The following is a 15388-nucleotide window of genomic DNA, read 5'->3' on the forward strand; positions in this document are numbered from 1 at the left end:
TATCTCTGCCCGATTTAAAGCATTTAATAATGGCCAGGCTGCCATAGATGCAGCCATTCGCTTTTCTTTTGTAATTAAGATATCTTTTTGTAGTCCTAGAAAGTAATCAGTTAGACAATAGGCATCCATGTTATTTGGTACTCTTAAAGGGCCCCATTGTTCAATAATTGTTGCTAATTGGTAATATGGGGACGCCTCAAAACCTGGAATTTGTCCAGGAAGGCATGTCCCTAAGGGGGTGGTCTTCTCCCCCTTGTACCAATTAAAGATTTTCCACACAAAGGACATTTTTTTTTTTCCTTATATTTCTAGATGCCAAGTCAGTGGCTCCTGCCTGGCTTGCCAAATGTATTGGCAATAACTATGCTGGTATTAACAAGGATAGCAATTACAAGCAAAATGGTAGAAATACAGAAGATATAAGGAAAAGGGAACTCACCAGAGCTGAGGCGATCCTCCCTGGTGAGCAATCTCCAAGAGATGCTGCCTCAGTGAGGGTCAGCCCTTAAATGAGGTCTCAGAGGAGGTGGAGTCGAACTCCACCCCTCCAGGGAGCACAGCTACATAACTTTCACCTGTGCTCCCACAGCTGACCCCACACTTGCCTCAGCTGATCAATCAGTGGTTCACATTGTGATCTCCCATACACAGACAGAACCTGCCTGAGGAGCAAGCTGATGGCTGTCAGCTACAGGCAGACCTAGCTTTGTACTGCATTTCTTAGAGCAACAACTGTTGCTTTCAGTCACTGAATATACCAAGGCCAATTACTATGCCAGGAACATTTATGGCATCAGTGAACAAAAAATGCGTTAAAAATTGTAATAGACAGGAGCCATTTATTCTTTTATAACTAGGTGACCAAAGAACAACAGTCCTTCTAGAGTCAAGCTGTTAAGAACTAATAGCATCAATCAATATCACATAGATAGATTACTTCCCTGCCCTAAGACCATCTTGCGACCATTTGGTGCTCCTAATTAAGCCCTCTTGATGGCATTTTGTCTGAGCCATGCGACATTTTGTGATAGGAGTTACTGCTAGTGTTCCCTTAACCCTACACCAAAGTAGGAGGTATCCATTCTCAGGGAATCATGCAGGCTTCCTCTGTATTTGATGCTCAGAGACAGCCCCAGAACTTTTTAAATCTTAGCTTAGCTCTCATCCAATAATGTTCATCAAACAGTGCAACTTGTCCTTTGGGGATGCCTTTGTTCTGCATCAACCAGTTCCAACGGAGTCTTCTTGGCTTGTTTTAGATCAGTTTTTCAACAGATAAAGCCAGGGTCTTTGAATTACAAAGTGAAATTGCAGAATGCATGATTCTCAACCAAACAGAACAGCAGGTGGGATGCAGGGTGAATACCTGAACCAACACCACCTGCAAGCAATCCTTCAATATCTTAGGAATCTCTAGCCACCCCAAATCCAGTGTTGTGCTTGATCTATCATCTCTGCTGAGTTTTTAGCTAAGCTGATGGTGAGCATCACGGTGGTGATGGGTGAGCAGTCGGACTAGAGGGTCTTAATCAACCGTAAGGATCCTGTGATCAGAGGAACGTGAATGTGCTGTTAAAGGTCACAAGCGCTGCACTGCAGCATGAGCATACACAGCGAAAGGCTTTCAGTAGAGCTTCAGTTCATAAATGAGGACTGGGTTATGGAAAATAGGCTCAAGATATAAAACAGAAAACAGATCTTAACGCCAGGTTCTGTGAATGCAACCAGCTGAATTTCACAGATATTGAATTTCAATGACAATTTCTTGTGTTATTTTACCCTCCAGCTCCACCCTGAACAGGAACATGTCAGTGACAAGCATTACTCCTCCAGGCTTGACCTAACAGTGCTTTACTTGCACTATGAGCTAATGGCTGTGCTTACAGCACCTCAGGGAGACACCTCAGAGATCACAATGTCCTTCGGGTACAGCAGGAGACACTCAACTCTCCAAATGTGGAGTTTAATTTGTCCAAAGAGGAGACAGGATTCCCATGCTAATAACTTAGGACCATTTCAGTCATAGGTTTAAAGATGATGTAAGTGCTGAGGCAATACATGAACTAGATGAATGAAGCCCAGATGTCAGGGCTCAAGTCGTGACTCCAGCCCCAGCTGGAGCTAAGGCTGTCTTGAATTCATCACAACACAGTTACATTATTTGCTCATACTGTGGATTTGCATAGGGACAACAGGAAGGTCAGAATTGCTTCAATAGAGCTATGCAATCTTTGTCCTAAATACTGAAAACCCACAGCGTTGGACAAATAAAATGAATTAAGTCTGAAGTGCTTTACATGCATTGTGATCCTATGTTTGCCTCACAAACTTACCTGAGACTTTCCAATCAAAAATCAGAGTGTCATCTCCAATTGTGTAGATGTATGTTCCCTCGTCTTCTTTCGTTACAGCTGAAGCCACAAGCTTATGCAGTTTCCCTTTATCTTCCATTGTGAATTTCTTACTGGTCTTGATTTCTTTGCCATTTTTGTACCACTTCACCATGACATTGGCTTCAGAGGTCTCAGAAACAAATTCAGCTTGTTTTCCAGCAACGGCCCTGATTACTCCTCCACTTGTCTCTTTGATTACGAAGTTTGCCAGTGCTGAAACAAAATATGAAGACACAAAATACATACGATGGTAAAGAACTGCAGGGACATTGGTGACCCTGAGGCATTCATTTATCATAAGATCAAACGTGCACGTTTAGTCCTAGTTCTAATTGCTAGATTCTAATTCAGAAGCTGGCAAATTGGCAGCTTTTATAAACCACGTGCCAGATTACCTTATCTCCACAAGTTGAAGGACGTACACTGGACAGGGGACAGAGCCAAAGGAAGAAGCCCAAGGCTTCAAGAAAATGTCTAAAATAGGAAAACTGAGGAAAGAATTGGAACAAGCAAACTAGAAGGAAATCAATGGAGGGGGTATCTATTACTGCACTGTAACCCCCTGGCAAACAAATCGAGCCTAAAAGATAGAGATATCACTTAGGACTGAAAAGAAAAAAGAAAAAAAAGAATTCCTTTATGGAAATTAATTGGAGTGCAAAAGTTAGATGATAAAACATGCCCTTATTAACACACAGTGGAATAATTGACTTCAAAGATTCAAAATCTCACCACTGTCTTAGCCAAAAGTTCAAGCCTAAGTCCACGGTCCTATTTTACTGAGGGTAATTGAGCTTGTTTTCCAACTTCTTGTTAACATATCATTTCAAAACAGCGCACACAACTGAGTTGGGTCTGTTGAGACAGCGCAGTCAGAGCTGCTAAAATCAAAGTCTGGATTATGCATGCATTTGTTCTGCAGTTCCAAGAACACGCATGTATAATACAAATTCAACAACGTTCTACAGAATGCCTGTATTTAGGAGCTCGAGAGCCAGCTGATGGACACTGGGATGACTGAGATCCTGTCAATACATTTAACTCCATCCTATCATACAGTCAAATTTCATTCATTTTTTCAGGAACTGTCTCTTATCATTGTAGTCCCGTCACCACTGCTGGATGTGAGCCCAACCACACAAAAGCAGCTGCTGGTTTTCACTGCAGATACTGCAGTAAGGAGAAACAGCCTCCAGACTGGACCAGCTGAGCGTGGCCCTACCAGGATTTGCTCCAAAGGTCTTATTACCAGTAGTGCTTCCCGATGAAATACATGGGGGTCCTCCTTTGATTCCAACCCCAACCCACCCCACCATGCCCCCTGATAACATCCATCAGGGCCACATCTCGACAGCTCCTGAACACCTCCAGGGATCCCACCACCTACCTGGGCAGCCTGTGCCAGTTAATTCTATGGGCAGACCTGCCAGTATGAAATATTATGCTAACATGACAAAGAGAGAGAAGAAAAGCAAAATTAAGACTAGCTGACAAGCCTTGGCAGGAAGTTCTGCTCTCCATCAATTTAGTCCCTGTGACTCTTCACAGGTGTTTTCTACATTTGGGATCACTGCTACAAAAAGAGATGTTGACATCATCTCTTGTGGCCACCCTGACAGAAGAGCAGGAAGGCTGGGATGCTCTTTTTCCTGTCTTTCCCTTGATTTCCTCTATATCTTAGGGACGAATCACAGGACAGAACACAGAAATCAAATGGCTCTACAAAGCAGATTGGCCAGTTCAAGTCAAAACAGCCACTGAAAACACCCCAGATGCTGTCTGACAACAGCTGGACTGTCGGGGAGTCAGGTGAATGCAGTCTGCTGGCCCTGGGCAGGAAGAGGACAGCCCAGACTGTCACATACCTTTCACTGAAAGCTGATAGAGCATTTTATCCCCCTCACAGATGCACTGATAACTTGCAGCATCATCCATTGAGTCGTTGTGAATTTTCAGGGTGTGTTTCTTCCCCACAATTTGCAGTTCATAATTTTCACTGGCCTTGAGCTCCTTCCCATCCTTCATCCACTCCACAGTAGCGCCTGTGTCTGAAAGCTCAGCCTGCAGTTTGGCTTCCTCACGCAGCCAAGCGCAGATCTTTTCTACATCTTTGCTCTTCTTGGTAAATCTCACTGCAGCACCTGTCAGGAGCAAAGGCCTCGTTATTTCAATTTATATCAGGCTAACGTGGTCAATGTTTGCTGCAACATCTCTGAAAAAGTATCACCTTCTGTTCCTGCACTCATCATTGTGTCAGTGCTGAGCAATTCACGATATTTCATTTGGTCTTCTTGCTGGATTTACTAAGTAAAAATCAACCAAACATCTCCTTCTACTGATTAATAATGCTCTAAACATGCTTCTGCAGAGGTTTCCACCCAATGACAAACAGGTCCTCCCATCATGAATGTTTATTTGTTCTACTTTGTCATGCAAAGCTGATTGATAGAGATATTATTGGAATGATTGCTCCCCTACTTCTAAACTATTCCAGTGCAATCAGAAAGGCTGTCTGAACCTGCAGCTGAAAGTACTGCTCTATGGTCATGCAGTGGTAAACCTGGTGACTGAATGCACTGGCCAATAGCTGTGAACTGCAGACATTCATCAGCTGGCATGCTTGCACGTTGTTGTAACGACTGCCCTATAGATCTGACCAACATCAGCCCCACATCAGCTCCTGCCCCATAGATCTGACCCTCATCAGCCCCATAGCATCTCCCGCTCCATAGATCTTAACCGTATCAGCCCCACAGCAGCTCCTGCCCCATAGATCTGACCCACATCTGCACCACAGCAGCTCTTGCCCCATAGAACTGACCCACATCTGCCCCACAGCAGCTCCTGACCCATAGATCTGACCCACATCAACCCCACAGAAGCTCCTGCCCCATAGATCTGAACCACATCTGCCCCACAGCAGATTTTACCCCACAGATCTGACCCACATCAGCCCCCAGGAGATCCTGCCCCATAGATCTGACGCACATCTGCCCCACACCATCTCTTGCCCCATAGATCTAACTCACATGTGCCCCACAGCAGCTCCTGCCCATAGATCTGACCCACAGCAGCTCCTGCCCTATAGATCTGATTCAAATCTGCCCCACAGCAGCTCCTGCTCCATAGATCTGACCCACATGTGCCCCACAGCAGCTCCTGCCCATAGATCTGACCCACAGCAGCTCCTGCCCTATAGATCTGATTCAAATCTGCCCCACAGCAGCTCCTGCTCCATAGATCTGACCCACATGTGCCCCAGAGCAGCACTGCCCCATTGATTTGACCCACATCAGCCCCACAGGAGATCCTGCCCCATAGATCTGACCCAACTCTGCCCCACAGCAGCTCTTGCCTCATAGATCTGACCCACGTCAGCCCCACAGCAGCTCCTGCCTTATAGATATGACCCCCATCAGCCCCACAGCAGCTTCTACCCCATAGATCTGACCCACATGTGCTCTAGTGCAGCTCCAGTCCCGTAGATTTGACCCACAGCAGCCCATGCCCCATAGATCTGACCCTCATCAGCCCCACAGCAGCTCTTGCCCATAGATCTGACCCACAGCAGCTCCTGCCCTATAGATCTGATTCAAATCTGCCCCACAGCAGCTTCTACCCCATAGATCTGACCCACATGTGCTCTAGTGCAGCTCCAGTCCCGTAGATTTGACCCACAGCAGCCCATGCCCCATAGATCTGACCCTCATCAGCCCCACAGCAGCTCCTGCCCATAGATCTGACCCACAGCAGCTCCTGCCCTATAGATCTGATTCAAATCTGCCCCACAGCAGCTCCTGCTCCATAGATCTGACCCACATGTGCCCCAGAGCTCGAACGGACCCCGCTCAAGTGCGCCGGCACGGTCCAACCGCTCCCGGCGGGCACCGCTCGGCTCGGACGTTCCTCGGAATCAGCCAAATGTCGCTCCCGTGGCGTCTCCGCAGGCAAAAACGCATAGCCGGCGCCGCAAAGCTCGCGAGCCGCACCGAGCCGGGGAAACCGTGCCGTGGAGCAGCTGTGGGGCACATGTGGGTGAGATCTATGGGGTAGGAGCTGCTGTGCGGCTGATTTGGGTCAGATCTATGGGCAGGAGCTGATGTAGGGAAGATTTGGGTCTGATCTATGGGTTAGGAACTGCTGTGGTTCAGATCTATGGGGCAGGAGCAGCTGTGGGGCACATGTGGGTCAGATCTATGGGTTAGGTGCTGCTTTGGGGAAAATGTGGGTCAGATCTATGGGGCAGGAGCTGCTGTGGGTCAGATTTGGGTCAGATCTATGGGGCAGGAGCTGCTGTGGGGCTGCTGTGGGTCAGATTTATGAGTCAGGAGCTGCTGTGTGGCTGATGTGGGTCAGATCTATGGGGCAGGAGCTGCTGTGGGGCATATGTGGGTCAGATCTATATGGCAGGAGCTGCAGAGGGGATGATGTAGGTCAGATCAAGCGGGGCAGGAGTTGCTTTGGGGCAGATGAGGGACATATCTATGGTGCAAAATCTGCTGTTGGACTGATGTGGGTCAGATCTATGGAGCAGGGGCTGCTGTGGGGCAGATGTGGGTCAGATCTATGGGGCAGGAGCTGCTGTGGGTCAGATGTGGGTCAGATCTATAGGTCAGGAGCTGCTGTGGCTGCTGTGGGTCAGTTCTATGGGGCAGGAGATGCTGTGGGGCTGATGTGGGTCAAATCAATGGGGCAGAGCTGCTCTGGGGCACATGTGGGTCAGATCTATGGAGCAGGAGCTGCTGTGGGGCAGATTTGAATCAGATCTATAGGGCAGGAGCTGCTGTGGGTCAGATCTATGGAGCAGGAGCTGCTGTGGGGCACATGTGAGTTAGATCTATGGGGCAGGAGATGGTGTGGGGTAGATTTGGGTCAGATGTATGGGGCAGGAGCTGATGTGGGGCTGATGTTGGTCAGATCTATAGGGCAGGAGCTGCAGTGGGGCTGATGTGGGTCAGATCTATGGGGCAGGATCACCTGTGGGGCTGATGTGGGTCAAATCAATGGGGCAGAGCTGCTCTGGGGCACATGTGGGTCAGATCTATGGAGCAGGAGCTGCTGTGGGGCAGATTTGAATCAGATCTATAGGGCAGGAGCTGCTGTGGGTCAGATCTATGGGCAGGAGCTGCTGTGGGGCACATGTGAGTTAGATCTATGGGGCAGGAGATGGTGTGGGGCAGATGTGGGTCAGATCTATGGGGCAGGATCTCCTGGGGGCTGATGTGGGTCAGATCTGTGGGGTAAAATCTGCTGTGGGGCAGATGTGGTTCAGATCTATGGGGCAGGAGCTTCTGTGGGGTTGATGTGGGTCAGATCTATGGGTCAGGAGCTGCTGTGGGGAAGATGTGGGTCAGTTCTATGGGGCAAGAGCTGCTGTGGGGCTGATACGGTTAAGATCTATGGAGCGGGAGATGCTATGGGGCTGATGAGGGTCAGATCTATGGGGCAGGATCTGATGTGGGGCTGATGTTGGTCAGATCCATAGGGCAGGAGCTGCAGTGGGGCTGATGTGGGTCAGATCTATGGGGCAGGATCTCCTGTGGGGCTGATGTGGGTCAGATCTATGGGGTAGAAGCTGCTGTGGGGCTGATACGGTTAAGATCTACGGAGCGGGAGATGCTATGGGGCTGATGAGGGTCAGATCTATGGGGCAGGAGCTGATGTGGGGCTGATGTTGGTCAGATCTATAGGGCAGGAGCTGCAGTGGGGCTGATGTGGGTCAGATCTATGGGGCAGGATCTCCTGTGGGGCTGATGTGGGTCAAATCAATGGGGCAGAGCTGCTCTGGGGCACATGTGGGTCAGATCTATGGAGCAGGAGCTGCTGTGGGGCAGATTTGAATCAGATCTAGAGGGCAGGAGCTGCTGTCGGTCAGATCTATGGAGCAGGAGCTGCTGTGGGGCACATGTGAGTTAGATCTATGGGGCAGGAGATGGTGTGGGGCAGATGTGGGTCAGATCTATGGGGCAGGAGCTGCTGTGTGGCTGATGAGGGTCAGATCTATGGGGCATGGGCTGCTGTGGGTCAAATCTACGGGACTGGAGCTGCAGTGGAGCACATGTGGGTAAGATCTATGGGGTAGAAGCTGCTGTGGGGCTGATGGGGGTCATATCTATAAGGCAGGAGCTGCTGTGGGGCTGACGTGGGTCAGATCTATGAGGCAAGAGCTGCTGTGGGGCAGAGTTGGGTCAGATCTATGGGGCAGGATCTCCTGTGGGGCTGATGTGGGTCAAATCAATGGGGCAGTGCTGCTCTGGGGCACATGTGGGTCAGATCTATGGAGCAGGAGCTGCTGTGGGGCAGATTTGAATCAGATCTATAGGGCAGGAGCTGCTGTGGGTCAGATCTATGGGCAGGAGCTGCTGTGGGGCACATGTGAGTTAGATCTATGGGGCAAGAGATGGTGTGGGGCAGATGTGTGTCAGATCTATGGGGCAGGATCTCCTGGGGGCTGATGTGGGTCAGATCTGTGGGGTAAAATCTGCTGTGGGGCAGATGTGGTTCAGATCTATGGGGCAGGAGCTTCTGTGGGGTTGATGTGGGTCAGATCTATGGGTCAGGAGCTGCTGTGGGGCAGATGTGGGTCAGTTCTATGGGGCAAGAGCTGCTGTGGTGCAGATGTGGGTCAGATCTATGGGGCAGGAGCTGCTGTGGGGCTGATACGGTTAAGATCTATGGAGCGGGAGATGCTATGGGGCTGATGAGGGTCAGATCTATGGGGCAGGAGCTGATGTGGGGCTGATGTTGGTCAGATCTATAGGGCAGTCGTTACAACAACGTGCAAGCATGCCAGCTGATGAATGTCTGCAGTTCACAGCTATTGGCCAGTGCATTCAGTCACCAGGTTTACCACTGCATGACCATAGAGCAGTACTTTCAGCTGCAGGTTCAGACAGCCTTTCTGATTGCACTGGAATAGTTTAGAAGTAGGGGAGCAATCATTCCAATAATATCTCTATCAATCAGCTTTGCATGACAAAGTAGAACAAATAAACATTCATGATGGGAGGACCTGTTTGTCATTGGGTGGAAACCTCTGCAGAAGCATGTTTAGAGCATTATTAATCAGTAGAAGGAGATGTTTGGTTGATTTTTACTTAGTAAATCCAGCAAGAAGACCAAATGAAATATCGTGAATTGCTCAGCACTGACACAATGATGAGTGCAGGAACAGAAGGTGATACTTTTTCAGAGATGTTGCAGCAAACATTGACCACGTTAGCCTGATATAAATTGAAATAACGAGGCCTTTGCTCCTGACAGGTGCTGCAGTGAGATTTACCAAGAAGAGCAAAGATGTAGAAAAGATCTGCGCTTGGCTGCGTGAGGAAGCCAAACTGCAGGCTGAGCTTTCAGACACAGGCGCTACTGTGGAGTGGATGAAGGATGGGAAGGAGCTCAAGGCCAGTGAAAATTATGAACTGCAAATTGTGGGGAAGAAACACACCCTGAAAATTCACAACGACTCAATGGATGATGCTGCAAGTTATCAGTGCATCTGTGAGGGGGATAAAATGCTCTATCAGCTTTCAGTGAAAGGTATGTGACAGTCTGGGCTGTCCTCTTCCTGCCCAGGGCCAGCAGACTGCATTCACCTGACTCCCCGACAGTCCAGCTGTTGTCAGACAGCATCTGGGGTGTTTTCAGTGGCTGTTTTGACTTGAACTGGCCAATCTGCTTTGTAGAGCCATTTGATTTCTGTGTTCTGTCCTGTGATTCGTCCCTAAGATATAGAGGAAATCAAGGGAAAGACAGGAAAAAGAGCATCCCAGCCTTCCTGCTCTTCTGTCAGGGTGGCCACAAGAGATGATGTCAACATCTCTTTTTGTAGCAGTGATCCCAAATGTAGAAAACACCTGTGAAGAGTCACAGGGACTAAATTGATGGAGAGCAGAACTTCCTGCCAAGGCTTGTCAGCTAGTCTTAATTTTGCTTTTCTTCTCTCTCTTTGTCATGTTAGCATAATATTTCATACTGGCAGGTCTGCCCACAGAATTAACTGGCACAGGCTGCCCAGGTAGGTGGTGGGATCCCTGGAGGTGTTCAGGAGCTGTCGAGATGTGGCCCTGATGGATGTTATCAGGGGGCATGGTGGGGTGGGTTGGGGTTGGAATCAAAGGAGGACCCCCATGTATTTCATCGGGAAGCACTACTGGTAATAAGACCTTTGGAGCAAATCCTGGTAGGGCCACGCTCAGCTGGTCCAGTCTGGAGGCTGTTTCTCCTTACTGCAGTATCTGCAGTGAAAACCAGCAGCTGCTTTTGTGTGGTTGGGCTCACATCCAGCAGTGGTGACGGGACTACAATGATAAGAGACAGTTCCTGAAAAAATGAATGAAATTTGACTGTATGATAGGATGGAGTTAAATGTATTGACAGGATCTCAGTCATCCCAGTGTCCATCAGCTGGCTCTCGAGCTCCTAAATACAGGCATTCTGTAGAACGTTGTTGAATTTGTATTATACATGCGTGTTCTTGGAACTGCAGAACAAATGCATGCATAATCCAGACTTTGATTTTAGCAGCTCTGACTGCGCTGTCTCAACAGACCCAACTCAGTTGTGTGCGCTGTTTTGAAATGATATGTTAACAAGAAGTTGGAAAACAAGCTCAATTACCCTCAGTAAAATAGGACCGTGGACTTAGGCTTGAACTTTTGGCTAAGACAGTGGTGAGATTTTGAATCTTTGAAGTCAATTATTCCACTGTGTGTTAATAAGGGCATGTTTTATCATCTAACTTTTGCACTCCAATTAATTTCCATAAAGGAATTCTTTTTTTTCTTTTTTCTTTTCAGTCCTAAGTGATATCTCTATCTTTTAGGCTCGATTTGTTTGCCAGGGGGTTACAGTGCAGTAATAGATACCCCCTCCATTGATTTCCTTCTAGTTTGCTTGTTCCAATTCTTTCCTCAGTTTTCCTATTTTAGACATTTTCTTGAAGCCTTGGGCTTCTTCCTTTGGCTCTGTCCCCTGTCCAGTGTACGTCCTTCAACTTGTGGAGATAAGGTAATCTGGCACGTGGTTTATAAAAGCTGCCAATTTGCCAGCTTCTGAATTAGAATCTAGCAATTAGAACTAGGACTAAACGTGCACGTTTGATCTTATGATAAATGAATGCCTCAGGGTCACCAATGTCCCTGCAGTTCTTTACCATCGTATGTATTTTGTGTCTTCATATTTTGTTTCAGCACTGGCAAACTTCGTAATCAAAGAGACAAGTGGAGGAGTAATCAGGGCCGTTGCTGGAAAACAAGCTGAATTTGTTTCTGAGACCTCTGAAGCCAATGTCATGGTGAAGTGGTACAAAAATGGCAAAGAAATCAAGACCAGTAAGAAATTCACAATGGAAGATAAAGGGAAACTGCATAAGCTTGTGGCTTCAGCTGTAACGAAAGAAGACGAGGGAACATACATCTACACAATTGGAGATGACACTCTGATTTTTGATTGGAAAGTCTCAGGTAAGTTTGTGAGGCAAACATAGGATCACAATGCATGTAAAGCACTTCAGACTTAATTCATTTTATTTGTCCAACGCTGTGGGTTTTCAGTATTTAGGACAAAGATTGCATAGCTCTATTGAAGCAATTCTGACCTTCCTGTTGTCCCTATGCAAATCCACAGTATGAGCAAATAATGTAACTGTGTTGTGATGAATTCAAGACAGCCTTAGCTCCAGCTGGGGCTGGAGTCACGACTTGAGCCCTGACATCTGGGCTTCATTCATCTAGTTCATGTATTGCCTCAGCACTTACATCATCTTTAAACCTATGACTGAAATGGTCCTAAGTTATTAGCATGGGAATCCTGTCTCCTCTTTGGACAAATTAAACTCCACATTTGGAGAGTTGAGTGTCTCCTGCTGTACCCGAAGGACATTGTGATCTCTGAGGTGTCTCCCTGAGGTGCTGTAAGCACAGCCATTAGCTCATAGTGCAAGTAAAGCACTGTTAGGTCAAGCCTGGAGGAGTAATGCTTGTCACTGACATGTTCCTGTTCAGGGTGGAGCTGGAGGGTAAAATAACACAAGAAATTGTCATTGAAATTCAATATCTGTGAAATTCAGCTGGTTGCATTCACAGAACCTGGCGTTAAGATCTGTTTTCTGTTTTATATCTTGAGCCTATTTTCCATAACCCAGTCCTCATTTATGAACTGAAGCTCTACTGAAAGCCTTTCGCTGTGTATGCTCATGCTGCAGTGCAGCGCTTGTGACCTTTAACAGCACATTCACGTTCCTCTGATCACAGGATCCTTACGGTTGATTAAGACCCTCTAGTCCGACTGCTCACCCATCACCACCGTGATGCTCACCATCAGCTTAGCTAAAAACTCAGCAGAGATGATAGATCAAGCACAACACTGGATTTGGGGTGGCTAGAGATTCCTAAGATATTGAAGGATTGCTTGCAGGTGGTGTTGGTTCAGGTATTCACCCTGCATCCCACCTGCTGTTCTGTTTGGTTGAGAATCATGCATTCTGCAATTTCACTTTGTAATTCAAAGACCCTGGCTTTATCTGTTGAAAAACTGATCTAAAACAAGCCAAGAAGACTCCGTTGGAACTGGTTGATGCAGAACAAAGGCATCCCCAAAGGACAAGTTGCACTGTTTGATGAACATTATTGGATGAGAGCTAAGCTAAGATTTAAAAAGTTCTGGGGCTGTCTCTGAGCATCAAATACAGAGGAAGCCTGCATGATTCCCTGAGAATGGATACCTCCTACTTTGGTGTAGGGTTAAGGGAACACTAGCAGTAACTCCTATCACAAAATGTCGCATGGCTCAGACAAAATGCCATCAAGAGGGCTTAATTAGGAGCACCAAATGGTCGCAAGATGGTCTTAGGGCAGGGAAGTAATCTATCTATGTGATATTGATTGATGCTATTAGTTCTTAACAGCTTGACTCTAGAAGGACTGTTGTTCTTTGGTCACCTAGTTATAAAAGAATAAATGGCTCCTGTCTATTACAATTTTTAACGCATTTTTTGTTCACTGATGCCATAAATGTTCCTGGCATAGTAATTGGCCTTGGTATATTCAGTGACTGAAAGCAACAGTTGTTGCTCTAAGAAATGCAGTACAAAGCTAGGTCTGCCTGTAGCTGACAGCCATCAGCTTGCTCCTCAGGCAGGTTCTGTCTGTGTATGGGAGATCACAATGTGAACCACTGATTGATCAGCTGAGGCAAGTGTGGGGTCAGCTGTGGGAGCACAGGTGAAAGTTATGTAGCTGTGCTCCCTGGAGGGGTGGAGTTCGACTCCACCTCCTCTGAGACCTCATTTAAGGGCTGACCCTCACTGAGGCAGCATCTCTTGGAGATTGCTCACCAGGGAGGATCGCCTCAGCTCTGGTGAGTTCCCTTTTCCTTATATCTTCTGTATTTCTACCATTTTGCTTGTAATTGCTATCCTTGTTAATACCAGCATAGTTATTGCCAATACATTTGGCAAGCCAGGCAGGAGCCACTGACTTGGCATCTAGAAATATAAGGAAAAAAAAAAATGTCCTTTGTGTGGAAAATCTTTAATTGGTACAAGGGGGAGAAGACCACCCCCTTAGGGACATGCCTTCCTGGACAAATTCCAGGTTTTGAGGCGTCCCCATATTACCAATTAGCAACAATTATTGAACAATGGGGCCCTTTAAGAGTACCAAATAACATGGATGCCTATTGTCTAACTGATTACTTTCTAGGACTACAAAAAGATATCTTAATTACAAAAGAAAAGCGAATGGCTGCATCTATGGCAGCCTGGCCATTATTAAATGCTTTAAATCGGGCAGAGATAAAATCAAACAACATTGCACATGAAAATGAATTGTTAAAGGCCCGTATTGAAAAATTGGAGGGTGAGATCAATCTATTGACAGGAAAAAAACTGTCATTTTCTTCCTCCAACCCTCAAATTAGATACATTTCATTTAATGACGATCAAGATCCTGAAGAAATGAATCAAAATAAGATCACTAAATCTGATCTAGAAAAACCATCTGAGACGGACTCGCTAGAAGTCCGTCCAGTAATAACTCAAAAAACAAAGAAAATTCAAGATCGACCAGCAGGAGTGCCTCCTGATCAATGGCCCCCTGCCAAATCTGTTTTACATGTAACAGCCCGTCCATATACGCCTACTGAACTCATGGACCTAGTGCAACGATTTAGGCAAAGGCCAAGGGAAAGTGTTCCGGCTTGGTTATTACGGTTATGGGATTCAGGGGCAGATATTGTACTGGTTAGTGGCCCCGAAGTATCTAAGTTGGCCACAATAACAGTACATCCTGCCCTTCGGCAGAGACTGTATGCTGGGACTCAGTTCCCTGAAGAAAACCATTCAATTGTAGAATGGATAATGGCTGCTTGCCGCATGGTGTGGACAAATAAAACTGACATGCCAGTAAACACAGGGATGTGGTCTTCTATGGAAGACCTTCAAAATTATATACGCGAATTAGGTATGAGAGAGGCTATCTACGAAGACACATTCGATAGCCCTGATATGGTTAAATTTTCTGCGGGAATGAGGGACCTAATTTTACAGTAAGCACCCTCTCATATGTATGGAACCTTGGTTTCCATACTTAATCCAGTAGTATCCGCAGAGGCAGTAGTCCAACAAGCCGCCCAATTGGTAGCAGACCTCGGAGAAACTGAGCGTTTACGAGCTAAGCGCAATATCAGGGTGATTGAGGATGCCGAGGCTTTTCCAATAGTGCGAGCCAGAAGATCGGCCCCGCGAACTTCTCGGGCAGGACCTGTTAGGGTATCCCGGAAACAAATGTTTAATGATCTGCTCCGGGCAGGCGTTCAGTTTTCAAAAATTGATGGGCAGCCCAATCAGGTTCTCCTTCAGTTGTGGAAGCAACTGAAGGATGAACAAAAATTTCAGAATAAACCCAAAAGGCCAGGGATAAGATTTATAGAGCGGCGACCAACAACAACATGGAATTTAGAAGATTTTATAGTTCCAAATAGGAAAAAGAAGCCAC

The 15388-nt window shown here is 46.9% G+C and overlaps 1 protein-coding gene across 1 annotated transcript in view; it reads left to right on the top strand.

The window, feature by feature from the left end:
• The window catches only part of LOC146752753 (myosin-binding protein C, fast-type-like), a 117340-nt gene that overhangs the window by 101394 nt on the left and 558 nt on the right, over positions 1 to 15388 (top strand). The window contains exons 2-3 of the mRNA XM_085531271.1: positions 9657 to 9932; positions 11585 to 11857. Of these exons, the coding sequence (XP_085387397.1) occupies positions 9657 to 9932; positions 11585 to 11857 (549 nt within the window). The remainder of the gene's footprint in view (positions 1 to 9656; positions 9933 to 11584; positions 11858 to 15388) is intronic.

This window comes from Coturnix japonica, unplaced genomic scaffold, assembly GCF_054131305.1.
Source record: "Coturnix japonica strain WE unplaced genomic scaffold, WE-NBRP24 Scf041, whole genome shotgun sequence".
Classification (NCBI taxonomy): Eukaryota; Metazoa; Chordata; class Aves; order Galliformes; family Phasianidae; genus Coturnix; species Coturnix japonica.